The sequence below is a fragment of the Barbatula barbatula genome (genome assembly GCF_947034865.1).
Source record: "Barbatula barbatula genome assembly, chromosome: 20".
Classification (NCBI taxonomy): Eukaryota; Metazoa; Chordata; class Actinopteri; order Cypriniformes; family Nemacheilidae; genus Barbatula; species Barbatula barbatula.
In genome coordinates, this window is record NC_136783.1 from 15,441,422 (window position 1) to 15,463,995 (window position 22,574).

General features: G+C 39.6%; 1 protein-coding gene across 1 annotated transcript in view; it reads left to right on the plus strand.

Annotated features, from left to right (window-relative positions):
* ephb2b (eph receptor B2b) overlaps window positions 1-22,574 on the plus strand; it is a 131,610-nt gene that overhangs the window by 85,805 nt on the left and 23,231 nt on the right. The window contains exons 4-7 of the mRNA XM_079483379.1: window positions 2,526-2,681; window positions 5,014-5,349; window positions 19,173-19,297; window positions 20,997-21,159. Coding sequence (XP_079339505.1) covers window positions 2,526-2,681; window positions 5,014-5,349; window positions 19,173-19,297; window positions 20,997-21,159 — 780 coding nt within the window. The remainder of the gene's footprint in view (window positions 1-2,525; window positions 2,682-5,013; window positions 5,350-19,172; window positions 19,298-20,996; window positions 21,160-22,574) is intronic.

Sequence of the window (22,574 nt, forward strand, 5' to 3'; positions counted from 1 at the left end):
TTGTCTCATGACAATCTCCACACTGGCTCCCTCTTTTCTCACCTCCCTCCATTGAGGTCCATTCTGTTTTCCATTCTCTGCCACTGCTGCTTTTGATTACCTTTCTTTCATTGTTAAGCAATCTGAGTTTCATCCTAAATCCTGAAGCTTTGCAGTGGCTCCTGTCTCGGGGACTCTAGTGACACTTTCTCAAATGCACGAGCCTCATATTTCACGTTACGCAAGGCCAGTTTTCCCATTAATCATTCGAAAAGAAAAACATGTCAAAGCCAATATTAAACCAAGGTGCTCTATCGCGTTCACACAGCAGTCCATTTCTAACCGTTTATTATAGTCTTGTCCACATGGGACTTTCAGTCGTGCTTTTACGCTGGGAAATACAACTTCCACATACGGATTTGGAAAATACTAAGTTTGCTTAAACCCTGTAGAGGGAGAAAGTGCACAAGTGTTGTTAAAATACGAATTAAAGCGCGGATGTGCTGAGTGCAGTGAGGGCATGTAAAAAGGAGCATGTGCGTGTCATTGCGTGGGCGTCTAAAGTGTTACTGGATTCAGAGCCGGGCCTGCGGTTCACAGAGGTGTTGAAATGGGATCGAGAGACGGGCCGAGCGAGCAGGTGAGAGGAAATAGGGAATAGCACCCTTTCTGTCTAAAACGTTTCACTGAAACAACAGCTCTCATTTAATGACCACTGGGCACTAGTTAACATTTGCCTACTGTGATTGAGCTGAAAGAAAATGATCTCACCACCTTCAGCGGATGTGCAGTCTGACGCATTTGTACACGCTTACGTGCGAGCCCTGACTGGGGTCGCCTTTCTCCAAATAAACCCACCGACAGACATTTTCCTTAGCCCGCCCGCTGCACAAATCCCTGCCGTGATTGCCAGCTAAGACTATGGAGGCCAAAGCCCCTGTGCCTTATTGCTTTTAGCTCCCCTAAAATGGTTCTGATATTGAAGGTGTGTTCAAACCATTTGCCGTGGATGCGAGGTCACCCATTTGGAATGGGGAGCTATTTGCTTTTTGCTCGGCCAGCTGAACCGACCTCTCCCTCCCTTTCTCTCCAGATGTGGGTAGTGTGCTCTTACGTCTTTTTCGTTTGCTCCCAGGGCTGGGTTAGTGCAGCGGGACGTACTCGATAGCAATGTGCTGTTCATACTAGCCAAGTGCTTGTCACATTTCCCACCGGTTGGGAAGTGCTTTGTTTGTTTGGTATGGAGGCGTGCAACATGAACACTGGCCAGATCCAAAAGCCCTTCAGGGAATTCCAGCATGTGCGCATGAAAATCTATTCCTACTCACTGGTAATAAGGCTAACCTGAAATCAAAGCTGACCATGTTTTATTACTTTAAATGTGCTGTGTGTAATTTGGGGAAGATCTATTGACAGAAATGCAGTATAATATACACTATTAGGGGTGTGATGAGACACTTATCCCACGAAACAAGACAAGACAAGATCTTTAGACTTTTTTAAAGAAATCCTCAGTGAGGAGATATATTGGCGAAAATTGTCTCTTATTCACCTTAAAAGCACAAAATGCAACAAATTAAGGCATTATAAAATCAACTTAAATTAAATATCAGGTTTAATGAATTATATTATGCAGTAATAATATGTAAACACTGCAAACTGTTTTGTCACAAACTCAACTGACAGGCAGTAATTGCACAAAAATGATGCTTTGTTTTCTTAACAGGCGCAGCTTTTAGTAAAGGGCTGTTGTTGTTTTCTTTATATGTTTTTGCATAGTGCTGGTGTTAGGAGAGGTGGTGATCATATCACACTGTCAATCCTCCTTCCTCCACTGACTGAACCCTCATAGCCTTCAGAGAAATATTTAACCTACATAAACACACCATGTTTTATGCTAACATATGTAAGAGACAAATTATCCGTTTTCGAAGGGGTTTGCATGTATTTAAAATAACGTAATGTGAACTTGCAATTGCTATACTCTACTTGTAGTACAGTCCGCTGCTCTTTAGCAGCGCAAACCGCCGTAAACACAAGTGCTTAATGCGCGAGGCGCTGCAGCCGCGCACAAATATTGAAACCGTCTGTCTAGGGCATGTTTACATAGAGAAACGGTGAGAAAGTAGAGCTGCGGGATGGAAAATCGCGTTGTCTTTTTGAATTGCCGGGTCATGGCACGTACATAATTTTAATTTAATGCAAATCTATAATGTAAAAACTGTATCTAAGATACACACTCCCTTACATATGACTATATTTCACCATTTTTCTTTACTTTCTCTTTTTTCTGATGACATCAATGAGTAGATCAGAGGAAGTGGAGCGCTATTAAAATGTCACAAGAGCACATGATTTGAATTATTCACCTCATACTGTATACTGAACGATATGTTTACTGTGGAGTGAAATGTGTGAAATGCTCTTACATGTGTTTCAGCTCCCATTATTTATTTGGCGTTATATAGCCCGTGGTAATCATGCAATATTGAAGAGTTGACTGTCTTCCCTTCAGCTCTTCTCATTGCTTTCTCTATCTTTTTCAGCGTGCCACTCGGGTTTCTTCAAGACGGCTCAAGGTGATGAGAAATGCCTGCAGTGTCCAATCAACAGTCGCACCACCAACGACGGAGCGACCACTTGCGTCTGCAGAAACGGATATTACCGCACGGATTCAGACCCCTTGGAGATGCCCTGCACAAGTACATACTTTTGCCTCTAAACTTTATCTACAAACATTACTTCAAGTCACTCTTTATAATACAGCAAAACAAGCTACAGTTTGAAAGAACAGCCTAGCTGTTTTTGTAAGTGTAGTAAGCAACAGTGCAAGCTCTATATTGTATCTAACCCCAGACTCATCGGATGCAGAGAAGCTTATACATGCCTTTATGACATCAAGACTAGATTACTGTAATGCACTATTAGGTGGTTGCCCTGCAGGCCTATTACAAAAACTCCAACTGGTCCAAAATGCGGCAGCTCGAGTTCTTACACGTACAAAAAAGTATGAGCATATTAGCCCGGTTCTGTCAACCTTGCACTGGTTACCTATAAAGCATCGCATAAATTTTAAAATCTTGCTTATAACCTATAAAGCCTTGCATGGTTTAGCTCCTCACTACTTGAGAGAACTTCTAACGTATTATAGTCCATCACGTGCACTACGCTCTCAGGCGTCAGGTCAGTTGGTAATACCTAGAATTTCAAAATCAAGTACAGGCGGCAGATCCTTTTCTTATCTAGCGCCTAAACTTTGGAACAGTCTTCCCTGCAATATCCGGGAGGCGGACACACTCTGTCAGTTTAAATCTAGACTAAAGACGCATCTTTTTAATCTTGCATACACTACATTATCATAATATATGTATTTCAAAGATCTAGGCTGCACTAGTTAGATCAACCGGAACCAGGGACACTTCCAATAACAACTGATGCATTTGTTGCATCAAAGAGTGCAGAACAGTACTCTACTCTCAGCCAGTCTTGTCTCATTGTTCCAAGGTTACAAGAGCGGAGCGGGCAGGGCGCAATCCATTCCTAGACCTGACAAATGCTTGACGAAGGCAGTGACGTCCCTACAAAACTTCAGCCACTATTAGATTATTAATGATAATTTTAAATCTAATTTTTTTTATTTTGCCTTGTTGTGCAAGCACTGTTGAGCTTGTGCAGAGGCAGCAGTTTTTGCCAGAGGGGAACTGGAATCCCCTGGTTAGGCCTGGTTTCCCTCCGAGGTTTTTTTTCTCCTCCAATGGAGTTTTGGGTTCCTCGCCACCGTTTGCATACTGTTTTGCACTGTTTTGCCTGGCCGGGGGGGCTGCTAGAATTTGGTAGTCTTAATTAATTAACACTGCATATAGGAATTTATTGTGTGTCTGATATTTGACCTGTGTTTTGAATTCCATAACCTTTTATGTTTTACTTAGTCATTTTTTTCTTGTACAGCTGCTTTGTAACAATGAAAATTGTAAAAAGCGCTATATAAATAAAGCTGACTTGACTTGACTTGACTCATCCTAAAAACTAATTATTTATTTTTTATCAACTGTACAATATAGTCAACGGCACCATTTCTCTTTCACACCGACTTCAGACCAGGCAAAGTAAAACAGTGGCGTGGTCCTATTATTGAAACAGATGAGACCACAACGACTAAGGCGCGAGAGGGAAACAGCTCCTTATGCTATTGTGAGTGGCACGTTTTTGTCCCTCGCTCAAGGAGAACAGGGGGCCAAGAAAAGGGAGAAAGAGAGCAAAGAGCGAAACAGAAAGATCATTCGAGCTTTTGACAAAAGCCATTTGCAGAAGCCCGGCCCTGGGAGCAGAGCAGCTGTTGTGAATAAGAGCAGCATCAAGTCACAGAGCTGAAGCTCAGTGGGCCTTGGCTTGATTAAAAAGATCAAACAGCGGTCGGTAACGGCAGCCATTACCGCCCACTAACCTGGGAATGAGATGTTTAGAAACGCTTTTGCATGCGACAGAGAGGTTTTAACAGCTGTGACTTCCAGACGCGGATGCCTTTTAATGGGCTCATAGTTGAGAAAGCTGTAAATATGTAATCAATTGGAGCCTTTGTTTTTTGGACACTTTTTTATAAGGGCAAGGGTGCTGGGTTGTTTTTAGCAGAGCACCCAATGTAATTGGGAGCACATGCCGGTGGAAGATAAACACGGGGCATTGTTAGCTTTAGTCGGGCTGTCAGACAGAGGGAGGTCTCTGAGGTGCTCTTTGTGGGGTGGGCTCTCGCTCCCCTTCAAACATGCTTTTTGTGAGCCAACGCAAGTGATGTTTACAAACACAAAAACAGCTTTCCCTCCTGTATCTCCTAACATACTGATTAATCTGTTTCCCCATGCCCAAATAAGCCTGTGATTTGTGCGATGTTATCGCGATTCCAACTGGCATTTTGAGAATACACAATAGTGACATTTCAGACTCCTGTAGTTAAACTGTATCATTCAATCCAGCCTTCCAAAATCAAACTATGGATGAGGAATTCCTCTAATTCGTACATCTATGCTTGTTTTACAGCCGTGCCATCGGCCCCTCAGAACGTCATCTCCAGTGTAAACGAGACATCGCTGATGTTGGAGTGGAATTCTCCGCGGGAGAGCGGCAGCCGCGGCGACGTGGTCTACAACATCATCTGCAAGAGCTGCGGAGGCGGCAGGGGAGGCTGCACGCGCTGCGGGGACAACGTGCAGTTCAATCCGCGGCAGCTGGGGCTCACAGAGACCCGGGTCTTTATAAGCGACCTGCTGGCCCACACGCAGTACACGTTCGAGATCCAGGCCGTCAACGGAGTATCGGACCAGAGCCCTTATTCACCGCAATATGCGTCAGTTAACATCACTACTAATCAGGCTGGTAAGTTTACACCTTCATAAAAAACAAATTCTAACTTGTTATAGCGTTGTTTCATGGATGGGCAAACATGAAGTTGCCATTTTTGACATTGTATTACTGCTAGGGCTAAGAATCGTTTGGTATTTAATGAATCAATTTCATTTTGATTCTGTGAGCTCCGATCTGATTCCAAACACAATTTGCGATGCATCTCAATTTAAGAGGGCTGGTGGCCAAATTCTGTTTAAAAAATCTCATATGAAAGTCATTTTGATATATTATAGTTGAAACAATATTACATACATTTTTTAAAGCTCAATTTTGCCTCTACTTTCCCCTACTATTAACCAGTTGGATCCACTATACGTCCATTCTTGATGTTTTTGTTAATGCACATAGTTTGATGTAATACATGAAATACAAATTTAGGATCACAATGCAACTTGCTTTGTTACCTCTACATTAAACCCTGATTACACTCCTCTCTGGCACACACAAACCACAGGACCATCTCACCATGAGATTAGACCTAATTCTCAGAATCTCAACGTGATGCACGTTGAATCGAACCCAAACCATAGTGGGACAGATTATCCGGAGCCTCGGATCTCTCCAGCCAATAATGACTTTTAATGAAAAACAGCTTCTCGCTACTGATTAGACAAAGTTTTCCTCTCTTGAAGCAGCGGCCATGGCTGGAAGACAGACTACAATCAGGCACTGTCGTTGCAAAAGACGGCAGAGGCTTTTCCCTTCGTTCATGCCATTGTGGTTTAGATTACCGTGTTCCAATTATTTCAAAGGGGCTACAGCATTGATTTGTTCTCTAAGTGTCTGTATGAAATGTGCTGTTGATAGTGCCAGATCGGTGCTTAGAGCTCTAAGGGGCTCAAACTGAGACAGCTATTATTTTATGTTCCTTATCCCTGCTGGCAATAGGCCGAACATCAGACCCGTCCCCGGTTTAGCCTAGTAAAGCTCCTTGTTCAAACAGTTGACAGTATTTTAATTGCTTATGACACATTGCTAACTTCAAAATTCAAGTCTTTTCCAATATTTGCAACTCTCAAAGGGGGCTTTAATCAGTCTGGTGTGCAAAAAATGAGCTGGACGAGATGTACCTTTTGAATTATAAGAGTGTTTATATCATCAGGACAACCGATGAGACCGCTGGCTCAAAGCATGCTGGGAGAGCGGGTTGAGTAGAGGTGTTTTATAAAGTAGCCTGCAGAGACAGCATTCAACCATCACACGGAGTACACAGAGAGGCACTTAAGCACAAACAGATGTATACAGCCATATACAATAGCCCTCTGGTACGCCTGATTCTGATTGGTCAGTCGCTGCATAAGGTAATATGTACAGTATATTTGACCATTTGCTGTGGCAAATCAGTGGTAATTTGAGGTCTCTCGTGCATGGTCTCGTTTTTCGCAGTTGCTTCCAGGACTTCAGGTTTGGGAAACAGACGAAAAATAACAAAGAACATAATACAGAGAAATCAAGCATAGAGTCAGTTCTGGCAGGTCACGCGAGTCTAGCTTGCATCAACCGATCACCTCAGGTGCAGCTTATCAACGTTAACCAATAGTCTTACAACACATACTAGACTGCGTCCTATTTAAGTTGCCTTTTTTTGCTCCTAATCCGCTGCTTAATCGTGCCGCACTCAAAACCCACTTCCATCCCCATCTCCTCCATATCTGCCTGCATCTGTCGGATCATTTTAATTTAATCCGGTTACGCATCATGAACTGTTCCGGTTCCCCTGGTGGGGGGGACATGTATTGTTGCGCTCCCGCTTTACACAGGCGGAGAATTTTCCCAGAACAGTATCATTCCGCCAACCTTAAATATTCCTGATGTTTAAATATTTGACGACAGTGGTCGTGACAGAAAGACATTTTAGAAAAATATGTTAGCAAACAATTTCAGAAATGAGAAATGATCTTTCATATTTTTATTATCAACTAACACGAAAGCACAAACACACAACAGACTCAAACTATTTACTCCCTCCTAATTTTACATTCATGAAAATATAATTAGCAAAGAAATTTTTGTAAACAAGTTGAAAAACACACATGCCCAGCAGGTCTCAGAAGAGAAGGGCGGAGTCATACTCAATCTCATAAACTGACAGGGAGATCCAGTAAAGACTTCAACTTTTTTACAAACAAGTCTCTCAACAGTGCATTTGAGACATTTAAGGGACTTGTGAACGTTTGTGAAACTGCCATGGGAGCTGCTTGATGAGGCTTTTCATGTTTCTCAGACAAGAAACGACCGATCGAATAAAAACAGACCGAGTCAGCTGAACAGCATCTTTAAACCGAAAGCCAACTTCTTTCCCCAAACTTTATGGGTGCACTTTCCCCCTGGAGAAACGCTGGCTACATTTATGTTACATTATTGCTCTTGATGCATACTGGCACTGACATAAAGCATGTCATAACATATATGAGTATTTGCACTTAAATTCGTCAGATTTGTACTAACCCCAGTATGTAAATGTGGCCATCTATATGCGAGTGTGAAAAAGTATTTAGGAAAAACATCACTTACATGACAGTGTTTCAATAAGTGGGCTGGTTGATCTGGAAAAGATCAGATTTTCCATTATACGTCTACTTTACTACTTTCTACATTATAAATAAGTTTTGCCTTTATGTACATTTTGACAGAAAAATAGTTTTCCATATGTTTTCACTCCACGTTACCCTGCTGTAACCCACCCTCCCTCCATTGCGGGGTTCTCGTCTGCTGTCGGTGTGTTCCGCCCGCTCTGCCTGTCACTTTGGATTAGCAGCCTTCGGACCTCCATCAGAGGGAGCTGTGAAAGTACTCACACCAGCTCCCTGTTAGCGGCCCGGGTCCCCAGGGACAGGGCACTAGGACTGAGAGGCCTGGGTCACTCTTCCAGGCCTTTAATTTCGTATGGATTGGAGGGCTTTGGGGTTACATAAACATCTTGTCACCCCTCATTAGCAAAGGCGTCTTCGAGCTTTCCCCTGCACGGATTGAGCACGCAGAGTACAAGCACACTCACGGTTGTCTGTATCCAAGTTCAAGCACTAATTAGACACTTTTTCAAGCCTGGTTGCTGAGAAGGGGAGATATGTCATTCAAAAGAAGCAAACGAATAAGAAAATTTGAAGTGACTGCCGTGAAAGTATTTTTCTCATGCGATAAGCCCCCCTTGTTGTTGGAGAAATAGAACAGAGGAAAGACGTCTATTGTCATTTTTATTTTACGCTCTCAACCAAGCGCAGAGCATCACTTACAATTCTCTACAATGTTTTTAGGATCTGTATCATGATCTCGCACACTACACGGTTGAAACTCGACTCAAGAAGAAACAGAAAAGTGCAAAACAATTTAAGTCTGCTGGACGGTCTTCAAAGCGCGAGTTATACTTATGCGTGATACATCATAGGCTTAAACTGTCCTTGCGCACACTTATTAAGGGATGAACAATTCGTAAACACTGCTATTATGGGGAGAGTGTTGTGATCTTGGCCTTGAGGAGCTTTTTTCCCGATGCCAATGAGTTATGACCAGACTGCCCACTAAATATCATGTTGGTGTTGTTCTTTGCGTTGACCCAGAATGCTGTGTAAATCTGCAAAAAACTTGCTTTGGTTTCTTTTTGGGACATATTTTGTTGAAGAGGAATTTTCAACATGATTTCATGATCTAGTTATAAGCTTTAGAAATGTAGGGCATTTTAACCTCTCTCAAGTTTCAAACGATGTGGAATATGTAATATGTGCATTTCTGAAATGGATACTTAAAATACCCCAAAGACAAGCTAAACCTAAAAACTATTGAAAATTTTATGTAACTGATTTACAGTATCTCATGAGTGATGGATACAAGAAATGATGTTTGAAAAAGTCTAAATGTGCCTCAGAAATCTTTGAACACAATTTTGACCAGTCCATGAATGACTTACATAACTGAACGTCAAACCAATTTCAACCAGTTTTAACCAACTGCTTTAAATAGAGGGTCAATTACACACAGGTGTGCCTTGTAGAGAAACCAGGTTTAGTTTATCAACAAAAAATACATGTAGAACAAAATAGCTGAAATTATTATTTTTAAACTTCTGTGAAATGTTTTGCTTGTGATGTTTGTGCTATATTTCTCAAAAATAAATGCCAATTGGTTTGATATTTGATGATTTCATGCAATGACATTTAAACAACCCCTAAGTGGCCCTCAGGGATCCAACTCTTTGAAACCGATTGTACATTAAAATATGATGGAAGCAGAGTTTGTAATAGTCAAAAAACTTGACTACATCAGCAGTGCAGAAGTCAGCCAGCCTCCCCCAGCAGTCTAAACAGAACAGTCCCATTCACTGGCTCTATTATTTTAGCGATTTGTCCCAATCGTGGCACACCAACAAGATTAACAAAGCTGTAATGAAGAACACCACAATGTTTTACTGAGACAATTTTACAGACGCCACCTAAAATGAAGGCCTTCAGCTTCAAGCAACTACGATAATAGTGAGTTCAGCAGGCTGATGTAGACGCAAAGACAGCTTTTACCTTTCCTTTCTGTTTCTGCTCTTATCGCTTGTCGCCCGCAGCTCTCAAACAACAGGGCAAGCAAGGTTAATCAGTCATCAAGTAAACCAAAACTGACTCTGGGCCCTTCACTTTACTCACAGACACACTTGAGACCGGCATTTATCAGGGCAAGTATAGAATTCGTCCGCCTTGCTGTTCCTCCCTTCGAAAGTTTTATTAGAGCAGTGTGAGATCATCCGCAATGTGCGATTTGCCTAAAGTGGGAACCACTAGTTAAGTGACACTCAAGGGGTCGGTCAGCGTGCGTCTCTCTTCTCATGAAACCAACAGAGACACGTCAGTCTGCTGCACTTTACACGTATTGCTGTTTATCCCAGAGTAGAGAAAGATAAACATCAGCTGCGCTGCCCAAAATCCCCGTGTGGTAGTGCAGGGACTGTCAACTATTTCTCTGACCCAGAGACCCCCCACAGATCCTCAGACAACACAGAGAAGTTTAAAAATCTAACACTGCATTATGTCTTCCAATAATAATATTATCAAACATGATTAGATTTTGCTAAACTAGTGTTGACCTAGTTTCTCAGTGAACTCTCTACATTCCTTGTCATGCCCTGAATTCATTGTGCCACTGTATCTGACAGAAAATGATTCATTTAATTAATGACGCTCTGTAGAATCAAATAAATTAACCAAAATGTTTTGTTAAAGGCGTTTCCATTAAATACCATTAAACATATTATTCAAAATAATACAAATACATTTTAAATCAAGCCATAAGATGTTTTCTCTTACTTTTCTGATCATCATGTGCTCAGCCTGTGATACAGTAGTAATGGGCCATTCACACGGTACGCGGTGAGCGGTGGAATTGCCATGCGGCAGCCGCTTTTAAGCCAATGTGGCTGTCGTTCACAAAAAGATAAAATATATCTATCTTCAGCTGGGCCGTCCGCAATGTGCCGTGCCCGTGGAAGTTGTAGGATTTTGGATGCACGAGCACCGCTTGCGCACCACCTCCGCCCGGCCAACGAAACAGCCCACGTTTTCCCGCTTAACGCATGTATCAGTTTGAAAATGAACTAGACAATCGCGACTCCCGCGTACCGTGTGAATCCACCATAAGTGCACAAATGCACATCGCACCAGATGACCTAAAATAGGTAATTTTTAGCTTAATTTTTATTTGAAACATGTTACTAAAATGTGAGTTTGGTATGCGTTAGGTTTAGCATTAATAAATACAGACGAGTGTAGAACGCACACCATTCTTATGATTTATTTCTTACTTTGGTTCTGTAATAGTACAATATATATGTATTAATATGGTTTACTGACTTGGTAACGTTATGTGTGTCCCGAAATAGAACAGCACACAGAAGGATGATCATTGTTTGGAAAGATTTTGCCTATTTTCCATTTTGTTTAGAGTGTTTCCAGTCTGACACACTTTTTGAGTGTAACAGTTGTTGTCCATCACCACTTCACAGCAAACTCCTGGCAACATTAGCTCCCTGCCATTAGTTTTCTGCGTGAGAGTCTGGCATGGCCAGATAAACGTCCGTCCCATATGCTGTTTCCGTCTGCCAGTTTACTCAGTACTCCATGGCGTCAATACAACATTATATGCTGCATCTACTGTTTGTTTATCCATTTCATTAGCCCAAGGTGAGCGGTACCACATGGGTCAGGCTTTGCTTAATACCTGAGGAAATGAATTGGTTCCTTATCAGATGGGGGAATCATTGTATGAGTGAATTACATTATGCAGAGTCGGGTCTGGTAATCTGGCTCGGGCGCTGGTGGAAGATTTATTACTTAATTATCTTCAGAATTGCTTTGGCGAACTCCTGTCGGGCCACCAGAGACAGTGGTGCCACCGGCAGACTTTGGAAGAAGTGGCGATACAGAGCTAGATGATTCTATTGCTGTGTAATTGAGAAGTGCACATTTGTCTTGTACCGTTTTGACCTTATTGCTGAGAGAGACAGCCATTTCAGTTTTCAATAAAGGCTTGGTTCAGTGAAGCTTTCGTATAGATGTAGATTGGCACCTGTAATTCCAATAAGCTAGCCTTTAAAGAATAGTTTTGTTTACTTACACATATGCCATTTGAAACGTGTATGGGTGTATAGATTCCTTATAGAAAATTCTCCTTTTGTTCTCCACACTAAAAACGGGGTGGAATGACCTGAGGATGAGGAACTAATGACAAAATCTTTCATTTTTGGGTAACCTTTAAAGCAGGCTGTATGCTTCTCCACCTCAGACAAGGATCTTTCTCTGACGAGGCTGCCCTTTTCATGCCTTGCATAACAAGTATATCTGCTGGCAAGGAGGTGGCCGTTGTGGGATCACTGTGACAGAAGGTGGCAGAGAGGGCACATATGGAAGGTGCCAGGTAGGGTCAGGGGGCAGGTGGGCAGGAGACTGCGCTGGACACCTGGAGCACTGGCAAAGTCCAGAGTCACAGCTCGGTCCATTCCCGTCATGTTGCATGCTAATCACGTCAGGTGTCATTGGAGGAAAGTTAGGGATGTTTCATTTGCATTAGCCAGGGAAAAAGCCCTATTAAGTATGCAGGGCAAGTTGCAGGAGCTGTTGACTATGCAGTGACCAATGCATAAATATGCTTTTTATAATGAATGTGTACAGAAATAAAACGACAAAAGAAATGTTTTGGCAGTTGGCACTTGTGGTTGTGAGTTGAGATATGTACTAATTAGGTAACGCTTTGATGGTTGGAAACATTTTGCTCATAAAACAACAGATAATATGATTTAGGATTATGTGTATAAATAACTGCCGTTTCTTCACAGGCAATGATATGAAAAATAGTTTTTTTGTCTCTAATGATCCTGAATTAACATATTACAGCAGTGACAGGTGAAAAACCTAACTGAATTTATATTTCTGAAAACTGAGTTAATTATGTTGTCCAACACAAAAAAACAGAAAAGCATAAACAAATATCACCAATGAAATTTGAATAGAACAACTATTTGATATGACCCCAGAATTAATTGAATATCCAACAAAGGCCATCTGGTTCATTTCCTTTACATATTTAATATTTTTACTCTTTGTATACTTCAAGGTCAAAATATCAGACTCCTAAATACATAACTAAATAACAACTGTACACAAAGATTCCTTTATGGTTTTATTTTGTTTTTAAATTCTAAATTTGACAGTATCTATATGTTGTTTTAAATTATTCATAATAGTTTTGTTTATTTCGCTATATCGCTTAAAAAATATTATATCCCTTATTGTCCCATTTGTGTTTTAGAAGGTAGATGTAAAACCTACACTCTGTCAGTTGTGGGTTTAACATTACAAATCAAAAGATTTTAGCCATGTAATGGGTTCTATATCAAACAACTCAAATTTAAAATGTAAGCTTAAATATATGCCATTGTGTTTTCTTATTCCAAGTTGTCCTTTAACCTAATAATTATACAATAGCTGTCTTTGAACATTTATTAAAGGTGATATCTAAATGTACCATGCAGATCATATGCAAATGGAAATGTGTTATTAAGGTTTTACCCTCTAGGGATCTAAAACTGATGTTAAAAGTGTAGATGTTTTTTATAAGTTCTACACAAATGTTAAAAGAGCTCCTGGCTGTAAAAAACAATAATGCAACGATAATTTAATAATAAATTGTTACTTGTGACAGACATGAAAACACTATTTTTGTTCATATGTGGCTTTATATAATTTGAGATGAGAAGGCATTAGTTAATCACTTCCTTAGTGCAAACCTGTGTTTCCTGTGATGCTATTCGGCACCCTGTCTAGTTCATGTATAATTGTTATGTATTTTTTTATGGATACAATTTTATGCTGTGACTTAAATCTAATTAGTCCATTGTAGACAATGTGTTATGAGCCAGGTGTTTTTAATGCATTTTAAGTTATTATTTAAAGTAAGATTTTTAACTTTTTACTGTCCACATACTCAAAATGAAAAGATGAGCTTTTCAAAAGATTGTAAATTTTTTGACCCCTGAAAAAAAGTCCTGAAGTTCTACAAAACTAAACAGTAGCCATATACATTACTCTAAAAAAGTGTTTGGCTATTAAATGGTTACAGTAGTACAGGGCTCTCATGGAACGTCTGTGATTAGCCGACTGTCTTGACCCAAATAAGTCATGGCAGGGTAACAGAACCGTGTACATATGAGTGAGTACATTTGGCCTTCTTACTGTTAACAGAAAGAACATCAGTTGAACAGGTCTGGTTGTTTTGTTTATATGTAATGTGCCAGTAGACCTCTGGTTGTCTGTGGTTATGATCATAAGCTCTATCAGATGATCTCCAACATACACCATACTTGCAAATGAAACATCCGTAGATACGAAAGAAGAAACGCTAATGCATTTCTTTGGATGGAAGCCATTTTTTAAACTTACTCGAGTGTTCTCTAAACACCACGGCAAAATGGGGCCGAGGGTTTCAGCTTAGACTCAAAAGCTCCGTAAGTGTCTGCAATCTTCTTAAGTCTCTGAAGTGCCTATTTCTGCATTAGTTTATGCTGTGTATACGAGTACATTAATGCTTCAATCTTTTCCAGTGCAGATTTTTAAAAACTTTGATGAACTGAATTAGGGTGCAGTGCTTTACAACGCTGGAAACTCTGCGGAGACGTAAAACCCTCAATCCAATGCAGATGGGAAATAGGGACGCCTGCCAGACGCACTGCTTCTCTCTGCACTTTTTTTTAGTCCTACACCATGCTCAAAGCACATGCAAATATAGCGAGTTCTTCTTTTCTGCCTCTCTCTGGACGTTAGTCTCGTAAACGGAGAATACTCGCAGAGTAGAAGCACAGCAGCTGCTGTCGGATTGTACCGAGAAATGCTTTCCATGGGAGCCGTAACGGGGGCTCTGGGATTCGACGGGGTGGACGAAATTTATAAGCGCTGACCTGCCAGGCCTGCTTCTACCGACCTTACCAAATCACTGCATCACTCTTCCACACCACAAACCAGCTCCAAATGAGATCCACATGCCTTCAAAACCTATTATATAGAGCCGCATTAGAGGGCCAATGAGATCCAGAGAACATTTCGCATCAGCCAGTGGTTTTTATATGATGATTAAACCCAGCTTTTGATTACACATTCTTGAGCCTTTGAGTCAACATCTCTTGAAGATAGAAGTGATAATTAGAGACAGGATAACAGTGAGAAAGAATGGACTCTAGGTTGTGATTTGTGTAGTGACACGTGTGATGTATTCACTTTTTCCAATTGCTATAAATATACCATCAAGTATTCGGTAGAATTGTAGGTGTAAATGCACAGATCAGCTCATTTTGACTTTTCACATCCTGTGCGCTTGTTTGGCGTTTTAGGCGGGATAAGATCTAGACCATAATAGCTCCAGTGCATTTGTTTTATTAGATTTTGTGTGTGTGTTTGAATGACCATGCCCTATTAAACACCAATAAACCTATATGAATGGAATTAACTCCCTGTGTAAACCCTCTGTATTACATATTGACCTTTTTAGAGATTATTGTAGCCCAGTAACCGGCCCTGAATTATGTTCTTTACAACAGCTATTGCGAAATTATTCAATCTAACATCTACTCTAATCTATTTATATGATCCAATATTTCCTCTCTCTGAACAGTTTGTATATGTGTATCTATAAGCTCATCATTATTCCATTCATCTTCTAAAACATTTCAAACAGAACCATCCCATCTGCTTGTTTTCTTTAATACAAATATGCAAATGTTATCTGTTCCTCACGCATATGCTTTCTACACCTCACGCACAGAGACCATGTGCGGCACGTACTGTGATGGTTCCAATGTGTCCGAACACTCCGTCTGCCAGGAAAAAGTTAAGCACCTACGCTTGTAGATAAATAGTCCTCATCAGCTGTACCAAAGAGAACAATTGTGTGGAAACTACTAAAGTAGAACATTTTACTAGCTGTGATAATCATGTTCGCTCCAACTGCGAGTGCACTTTATTCACTAAGAGGGAATAGAAGCGACATAATCGCTTTAAGTTGTCACTTTTTTCCCACGTTGCCTTTTTTTGTTGGTCAGAACATGCACCCTGTTGTTCTAGGAAAGGGATGAGGTAACAAAGGCCAAGACAGCATTGGTCTGCCCATATTGAGGAATCCAACCAATTAGAGCTCTCAGATTGACAAAATATGTTTTTTGTCTTTTGGTTGCCCGTTGTCTGCGCTGCAAGGTTTAGAAGTAATCCTGCAACAACATTTTAAAAAAGAAACTGTAGTTGAATTTTTAACTAACGTGTTCTGTTTTTGTTTCATGCCTCATTTGTCTCTCTGACAATATTGTGCAGAAACAAATACTTTTTAAAGTTCACAGCATTGATTTTATGCCAAACACCCAACATGTAGGGTGTTTTACATCCAACACAAAATCCACGAAAGTGGTGGCATTCAACAATATTTATGGACAGATCAAGCATCATGTAACTCAAAGGGGCAAATATACCAGTTCAAATTATGAAGATGAAATATTAATACAATATGCAAGAAAAAAGTAATTTACTTGAATTATTTATGCCACAATGCATGCTGGGAACTACATTCCTTCAGCATACAAACATCAAAGAACAAATGGTCTCCTTAAGGCTAAAGTAAGTGGTATTTACAAGGACATTTCAGTAAAGCCCATCATATTTCTGTCGTCTGCTGCTTTTGAGATTTCTGGCCTCAGTACTGTGCTAGTTATTTTCTTTGACCAGATTTTCTGTTATCTCAGCACCCGAAAAGCGTCTTTTAGTGATCATAAAACAACAACAATCTGCCTTCTCAGTTTTCTCCCATCAGCATATGTGCACCCCATGAGCTACAGTGCATTTTGTTTGCAGTAGCCCAGATTGGATTACCAGCGACAGCAGTGTAGGCCGACGTTATGTAAATGCAGTAAATACAGCGCATGTGTCAGACTTTAAATATATGTATTTATGTATAGTGATGAGATGCTTGCGCGCTTCCCCGATGAGTAAGCCTGACTGTTGGCTTATTAGTCTTCTCTTGATACTGCTTACAAACATGAAGGTTGACAGGATGCTGCCGCTCGCTTGCCGTTTAGTACACACCTCTGGGTTGGAGTGAGCATGGCGGACCATACCGATGGAGGATTCACAAGCCCACCCATAGCGCTCAAAGCCCTGAGAAGCCGTTCATTATCCTCTGACATATATTTATTAACAGGCAGGGAAAATAAGACTGTAGTTTTGATTTAAAATGAAGTAAGCTGGCTTTCGGCCTGCTTCCTACAGAGACAGCTGCATTTTAAGGTAGTATCCAGGGTTGCCAAGTCTGCGTTTTTCCTTGTTTTTTTTTAAAGTTGATGGATTTGTGGAGGTCATTAAGGTCATTAAATATTAATAACAAGCGTTATCGTTATGCTTATTTAAAAAAAAAAAATTATGGTAAGTTTTAAATAGTGATTTTCAAAAATAAATAGTTTTTAATGTATAAAACTGTAAAATGTGTATTATTAGTTGCATATTGTTGAATTTTTTGTGTTTGGGGTCATTGGGCTGGTTTTAAGATAGTTTTGCTTGGCCTTTTTGGCTATTTTATTATGCAGATCTGGCAACCCTAGTAATCTAATCCTCATCCTTTTGGGGTGGTTTAAACAGGGTTCAGCATATACATGGTTTAAACCTAGTCCCAGACTAATTTAAATGGTGACTTGATCGAAAATAACTTGAACTAACATATCTTGAAATATATTAGTGAGATCTTTTTGTCTTAAGATGCACACCAGTAATCTTTTTTGTAAAGTATGTTTTTATATCCCAATTTAACAAAATCTTAGTACTGTAAAATAATCCTTGTCGGGGAAACCGGCCCTATATGTAACAGATATTGAGCTCTCTACAAACAGGTAGTATGAGTCATAATTGTATTAAATAGTTTCAATAAATTCAACACAATATATAGTTTCTTAGTTTGTTACTACGTTCATGAAATTGTACTCTAATAAGCATAAAAAACTTTGGTGAAAGAGGATTTAATTTTAATCAAACTATTGCTATTTCTGTTATTTCTTTTTAACAGAGTTTTGAGAAATGCTTTGGCTTTGTACACAAATGTAATAGCAAATTTGGTTAAAACAAGGTACATTTGGAGGCATAAAAATTGAGATGCACAGCTTTAATAACTTACAAGGCCGCCTCTGTAGGCAGCTCACTAAGGTTTTGATCAAAGCTTATAGCTTGTTAAACACTGTTGCCTGTGTTTCCAGATAAGTGCATTTAGAAAAATGAATGCTGGTTGGTCATAGGCCAACTGGTTGGTCATAGGCGTGAGACAAACTGCTGAAAATGAACAGCGTTCATGGATCCGAGACCTCCTTTATCACCTGTACGTCTGAGACAGATTTACGGCTCGTTCTGGGCTATCAAGAGCAGGAAATAAGCACACGAATAAAGCCACTTAAGCTTTCCTTCAACCCTGGAGGCCGTAGCCTCAAACTGATAGCAGCGGCAAGCTTTCCCACCGAGTGGCTTTTCCGCAGAGAGGTGCGTGCCGGAGGAGAGGGTCTGCGTCTTTACAGGCCTGAGCCCTGGAGACGGTAAGAGCCATAAATCTCGGCCTCTCTGAACTCCAAGCAACTCCAACTGTGTTCTCTTGCATTTCCATTCAGCCTGACCCAGTATGCCACGCTCTAATGCTTAATGGCTATTAGGAACACTCCAAGCTTCTAATTCAGTAATTAACGGGAGGAACTTGCTTTTGTGTGCCATTCAGGTTGGACAAGTTCAACACAACAGAAGCACTAATATATGGTTCGGCACCCTTTCCTCTAATTACCAAGCATTCTGATAAAGAAACTCTATAATTCACATCCTCAACGATACAAAAAGCCAGTTGTGTTCAGCTTGTGGTTTTTGTATCGCACCTGGTTTTATTTGTTTTCAACACACCACAAAATTAGTACGCCTTCCTTTTCAGGAGGATATAACAGGGGAAGAGATTTCAGGCTAGATTACATTGTGTTGAGGAACCATGACCAATGAAAAAGACGCAGAAACAGAGTCGGGACTGGAAATTCCCCATTTGCCACCTTGTCTGTGTGGTTTGGCCTGGTGCAATTTAAACATCGTCACATCTGTATAATCACACGGCAGAATCTGTGCTTTAATGGGTCTGTCACTATAAATAAAGCGTGCCTGGGTTATTCCACGACTTCTGTTTTGCATCATTGTTCTGTGATCTGGTTAAGGGACAATGTTAGTATGACCTCTGTAAGCAATAAAATGTCTCTCCGTCTGAATTTTTTCCAGCTCCTTCTACAGTATCTATAATGCACCAGGTCAGCCGTACGGTCGACAGCATCACTCTCTCCTGGTCGCAGCCAGACCAGCCAAATGGAGTCATACTCGACTATGAGCTGCAGTATTATGAAAAGGTATCACACACGAACACTTCGATAAATGCGTAATGTCTTTGACTTTTTATTGAATTATATTAATTTGTTGTTAAATATAATATTGTTGACATGTATGTATATATGAAGAGTTTGGTTCCAAAATGTGAGAACATTTCAAAAATTGTATTATGTAAAAACGTTTTTTATTGTTTTATTGTGTTACCAACCGCAGTTTGATTGATTTTAATTTTATTTTTCATTTTGATCTCATTTTGGAACCAAACTCTTCGTATGTATATACACTATATATATATTAGTATTATGAATTTCTTGTTTTATATTTTCTATATGTATAATCAAATATAAATGTAAATCATATAAAATAATAAATAAATATGGTGTAATGGAAATTATTAGGTTATATTAAATTAAAATATTATAATCATCAGACTTTAGTTAAAGCTGCCGTATGGAACTTTTTGTAAAAAAAAATGCATAAAAATCAACTTATCCGGATTTGCAACAGAAAGCTTAAAATAATTATATAATAATGATACATAATAAAAATAAAAATAAATGAAGGTACAATTTAGTAGGAAATTTCAATTTCATGTCTTTTTACTTTAACCCACATAAAGTAAGTAAAGTTATTAGCATTATTATGTTTTTAACAGAAATTGTTATATAGAGGCAGAGGTTATGAATATTCAAAATAGATATTCGAGCAAATTTAATTATTCATATATATTTTAAAATGAATATTTTCATAATATATCTGATTACATGTAATAGAAAAGCTTCCTCGGAGAATGACTGTTAGTTTACTGTTTAATTGAGGGTTTCGACAGCTGTCGGACATGAATTCCGAACTCCTGTTCCGCAAGAGTGTGATTACAATCACAGCTTGTTGTGGTCCGATCTGGATACCAGTGGCTAAAATAACAGAGATTGCACTGTAATAAAAAATCTGTTTTAGTTACAGATTCCTCTCTGTCAGCGCAAACCTCGGAAGACACACAAGCTCTAACTTTTGCTAGAGTTTGCCGATATTGTTACAGTCAACTTCTGTTTAGCTCACTTTGTGTTGCTGGTTGACACACAAAATAACCGCACCCTAAGATTCAGGGTCACAAAGTTCAGCAAGCATTGTTTGACAGATACTTTCTGCCTTTTCTCTTTATTTGTAACACACGCACACATGCTGACAGTCCCAAGGGTTCTGCTCCTGCTCTTATTCTTTCCTCAGTATAATTCCTTTCTCAGAGAAGCGCCTGTCAAAACAAGTCTTCTCAGACTACAGCAAAGCTCACATCACAGAGCTCAGAAATAGGGCTGACAGAAAAAAGCAGAGCACTCGTACTATCACACGCACGCGTGCAGTCCTACATTCTCTCTTTCTTCTTCGCTTACACAAACAGACACTCGAGAGAGAGTCGCGACAACGGCCACGGCTTCCCGGCCAGACTAATGAATCGTGGCTGGCCTGAAAGTGTCACCCACCGTTCCTCTGCGTGGCACACTCAAATCGTGTTCTCCTGATGGGGTTTGATGAGATAGATAGCCCATATGTACCTGATGTGCACTTCTAACTCTCCCATGCAGTCTCCTAGCATGAGGCTAGATGAAATATTGTGACCACAGCGCTAATGGTTTTGTAGAATTAATGACTTTTAGGTACAGATGGAGTTATATTTTTTCATTTTTCCTCTTGTAATTTCTTTCCTGTCTCTCTCTGCAGGACCAGACGGAACATAATTCTTCCATAGTAAAAAGTCAAACCAACACCGCAGTCATACGCGGCCTCAAACCCGGAGGCATCTACGTGTTCCAGGTCCGAGCACGTACGGTGGCAGGGTTCGGACGCTTCAGCGGCAAGATGTACTTTCAGACCATGACCGAAGGTGTGTGTCTGTTTGAAGTATTAACAAACCGTGGCTTGTAACCTTTTTTATTTTGGTAACATTCAATGCTTCTTGAAGTTCATTTTTTAAAAAGCTTAAGATTTATGTCATGGTAAATATGTTCGTTTTTAAGCAATCTTTATGTTTGTTTACTAGATAAATATCGATGAGTAAGTATACATTCATAAACTAAATTTGACTTTTATTATCATTATAGAAATATTGATTTAAATTTTGAAATATTTAATGGCCTTAAGTTTTTCAGTGTAATGTCATTAAAATCATTGATCCATGTTTTCAGAAGGAAGAGAGAAAGTATGAATGTATACATCTTTGTCATCTTTTTAGCACATTCGTTTATAGACAGCATTAGGACTAAGATATTCATACCAAAAGCCAAAAACTTGTGATGTCATGGGGGCTTTTAAAGTAAAGAAAAGAAATAATTGAATATTCGTTAATTCGTCAAGCTTATAATTATCTTTAAGTAGTAATAGTAACTAAACCCAGTTCTGACAAGAAAATCTGGCTTTATTGTTTATAATGTTGAAAATAAATAAACTAAACAGGCTTAATACCTTCATGCCGACTGCTAATATCCTAAAAAAGTGCTTGTTTCCCTATTATGTGACCGTCATCTGAGGAAGATATTTACTAATACTGTTGATCAGCACTGACAGGGCCGGATTAAGAATTCAGAGGCCCCTGGGCACAAGTGTCTTGTGGACCCTTACCCCCCCCAGACAGACACATAAACAATAAAGTTTTGAATTGGATACTACCTGCCACATTCACAAAACGGTTCTTAAAGGTCCAGTGTGTAATTTGGATAGAAATGCAATATAATATACAAAACTATGTCTTCAGAGGTGTATAACGGAGTGAGCTGTTGGTTGCAACTCTCAACCTTGCCGCTAGATATTACTGACTGGACCTTTAAGAGAAAGTATTAGACCTTTTGTAAGATCAATTATAGGGATGTTCTTAAGAATATTCTTAAGTGCAATTCTCAAATATTTTATTTTTAACGTCTTAATTTTTTCAAAGAATAAACGGGCAGTCTATGTCAATGATCATAAGAGTAATTTGTCAATTTGTTCAACTTAATTTTTGTAACAAGCACCTCGCGGTTAATGTGTTAAACGGCATTACCAAATATTATAGGTATACTTCTTTAGCCTATATGTTACGAGTCTGTGTAAGTAAACATTTTCCAAAGTATTTAAAGCACTAATGCTAAAAAGTTAGACATTTAGACCTGATCAACATTTTATCAATATAAATTTCATTATTGGCAAAGAAACCAAATAGATGAATAAAAACTCTTACCTTTTGTGTTTTTAAAGAAAACTGTGAGAATATTCTGATTTAGCCTATAGATTATTTTCTAGTTCTCATTTACATATTTTCAGTTT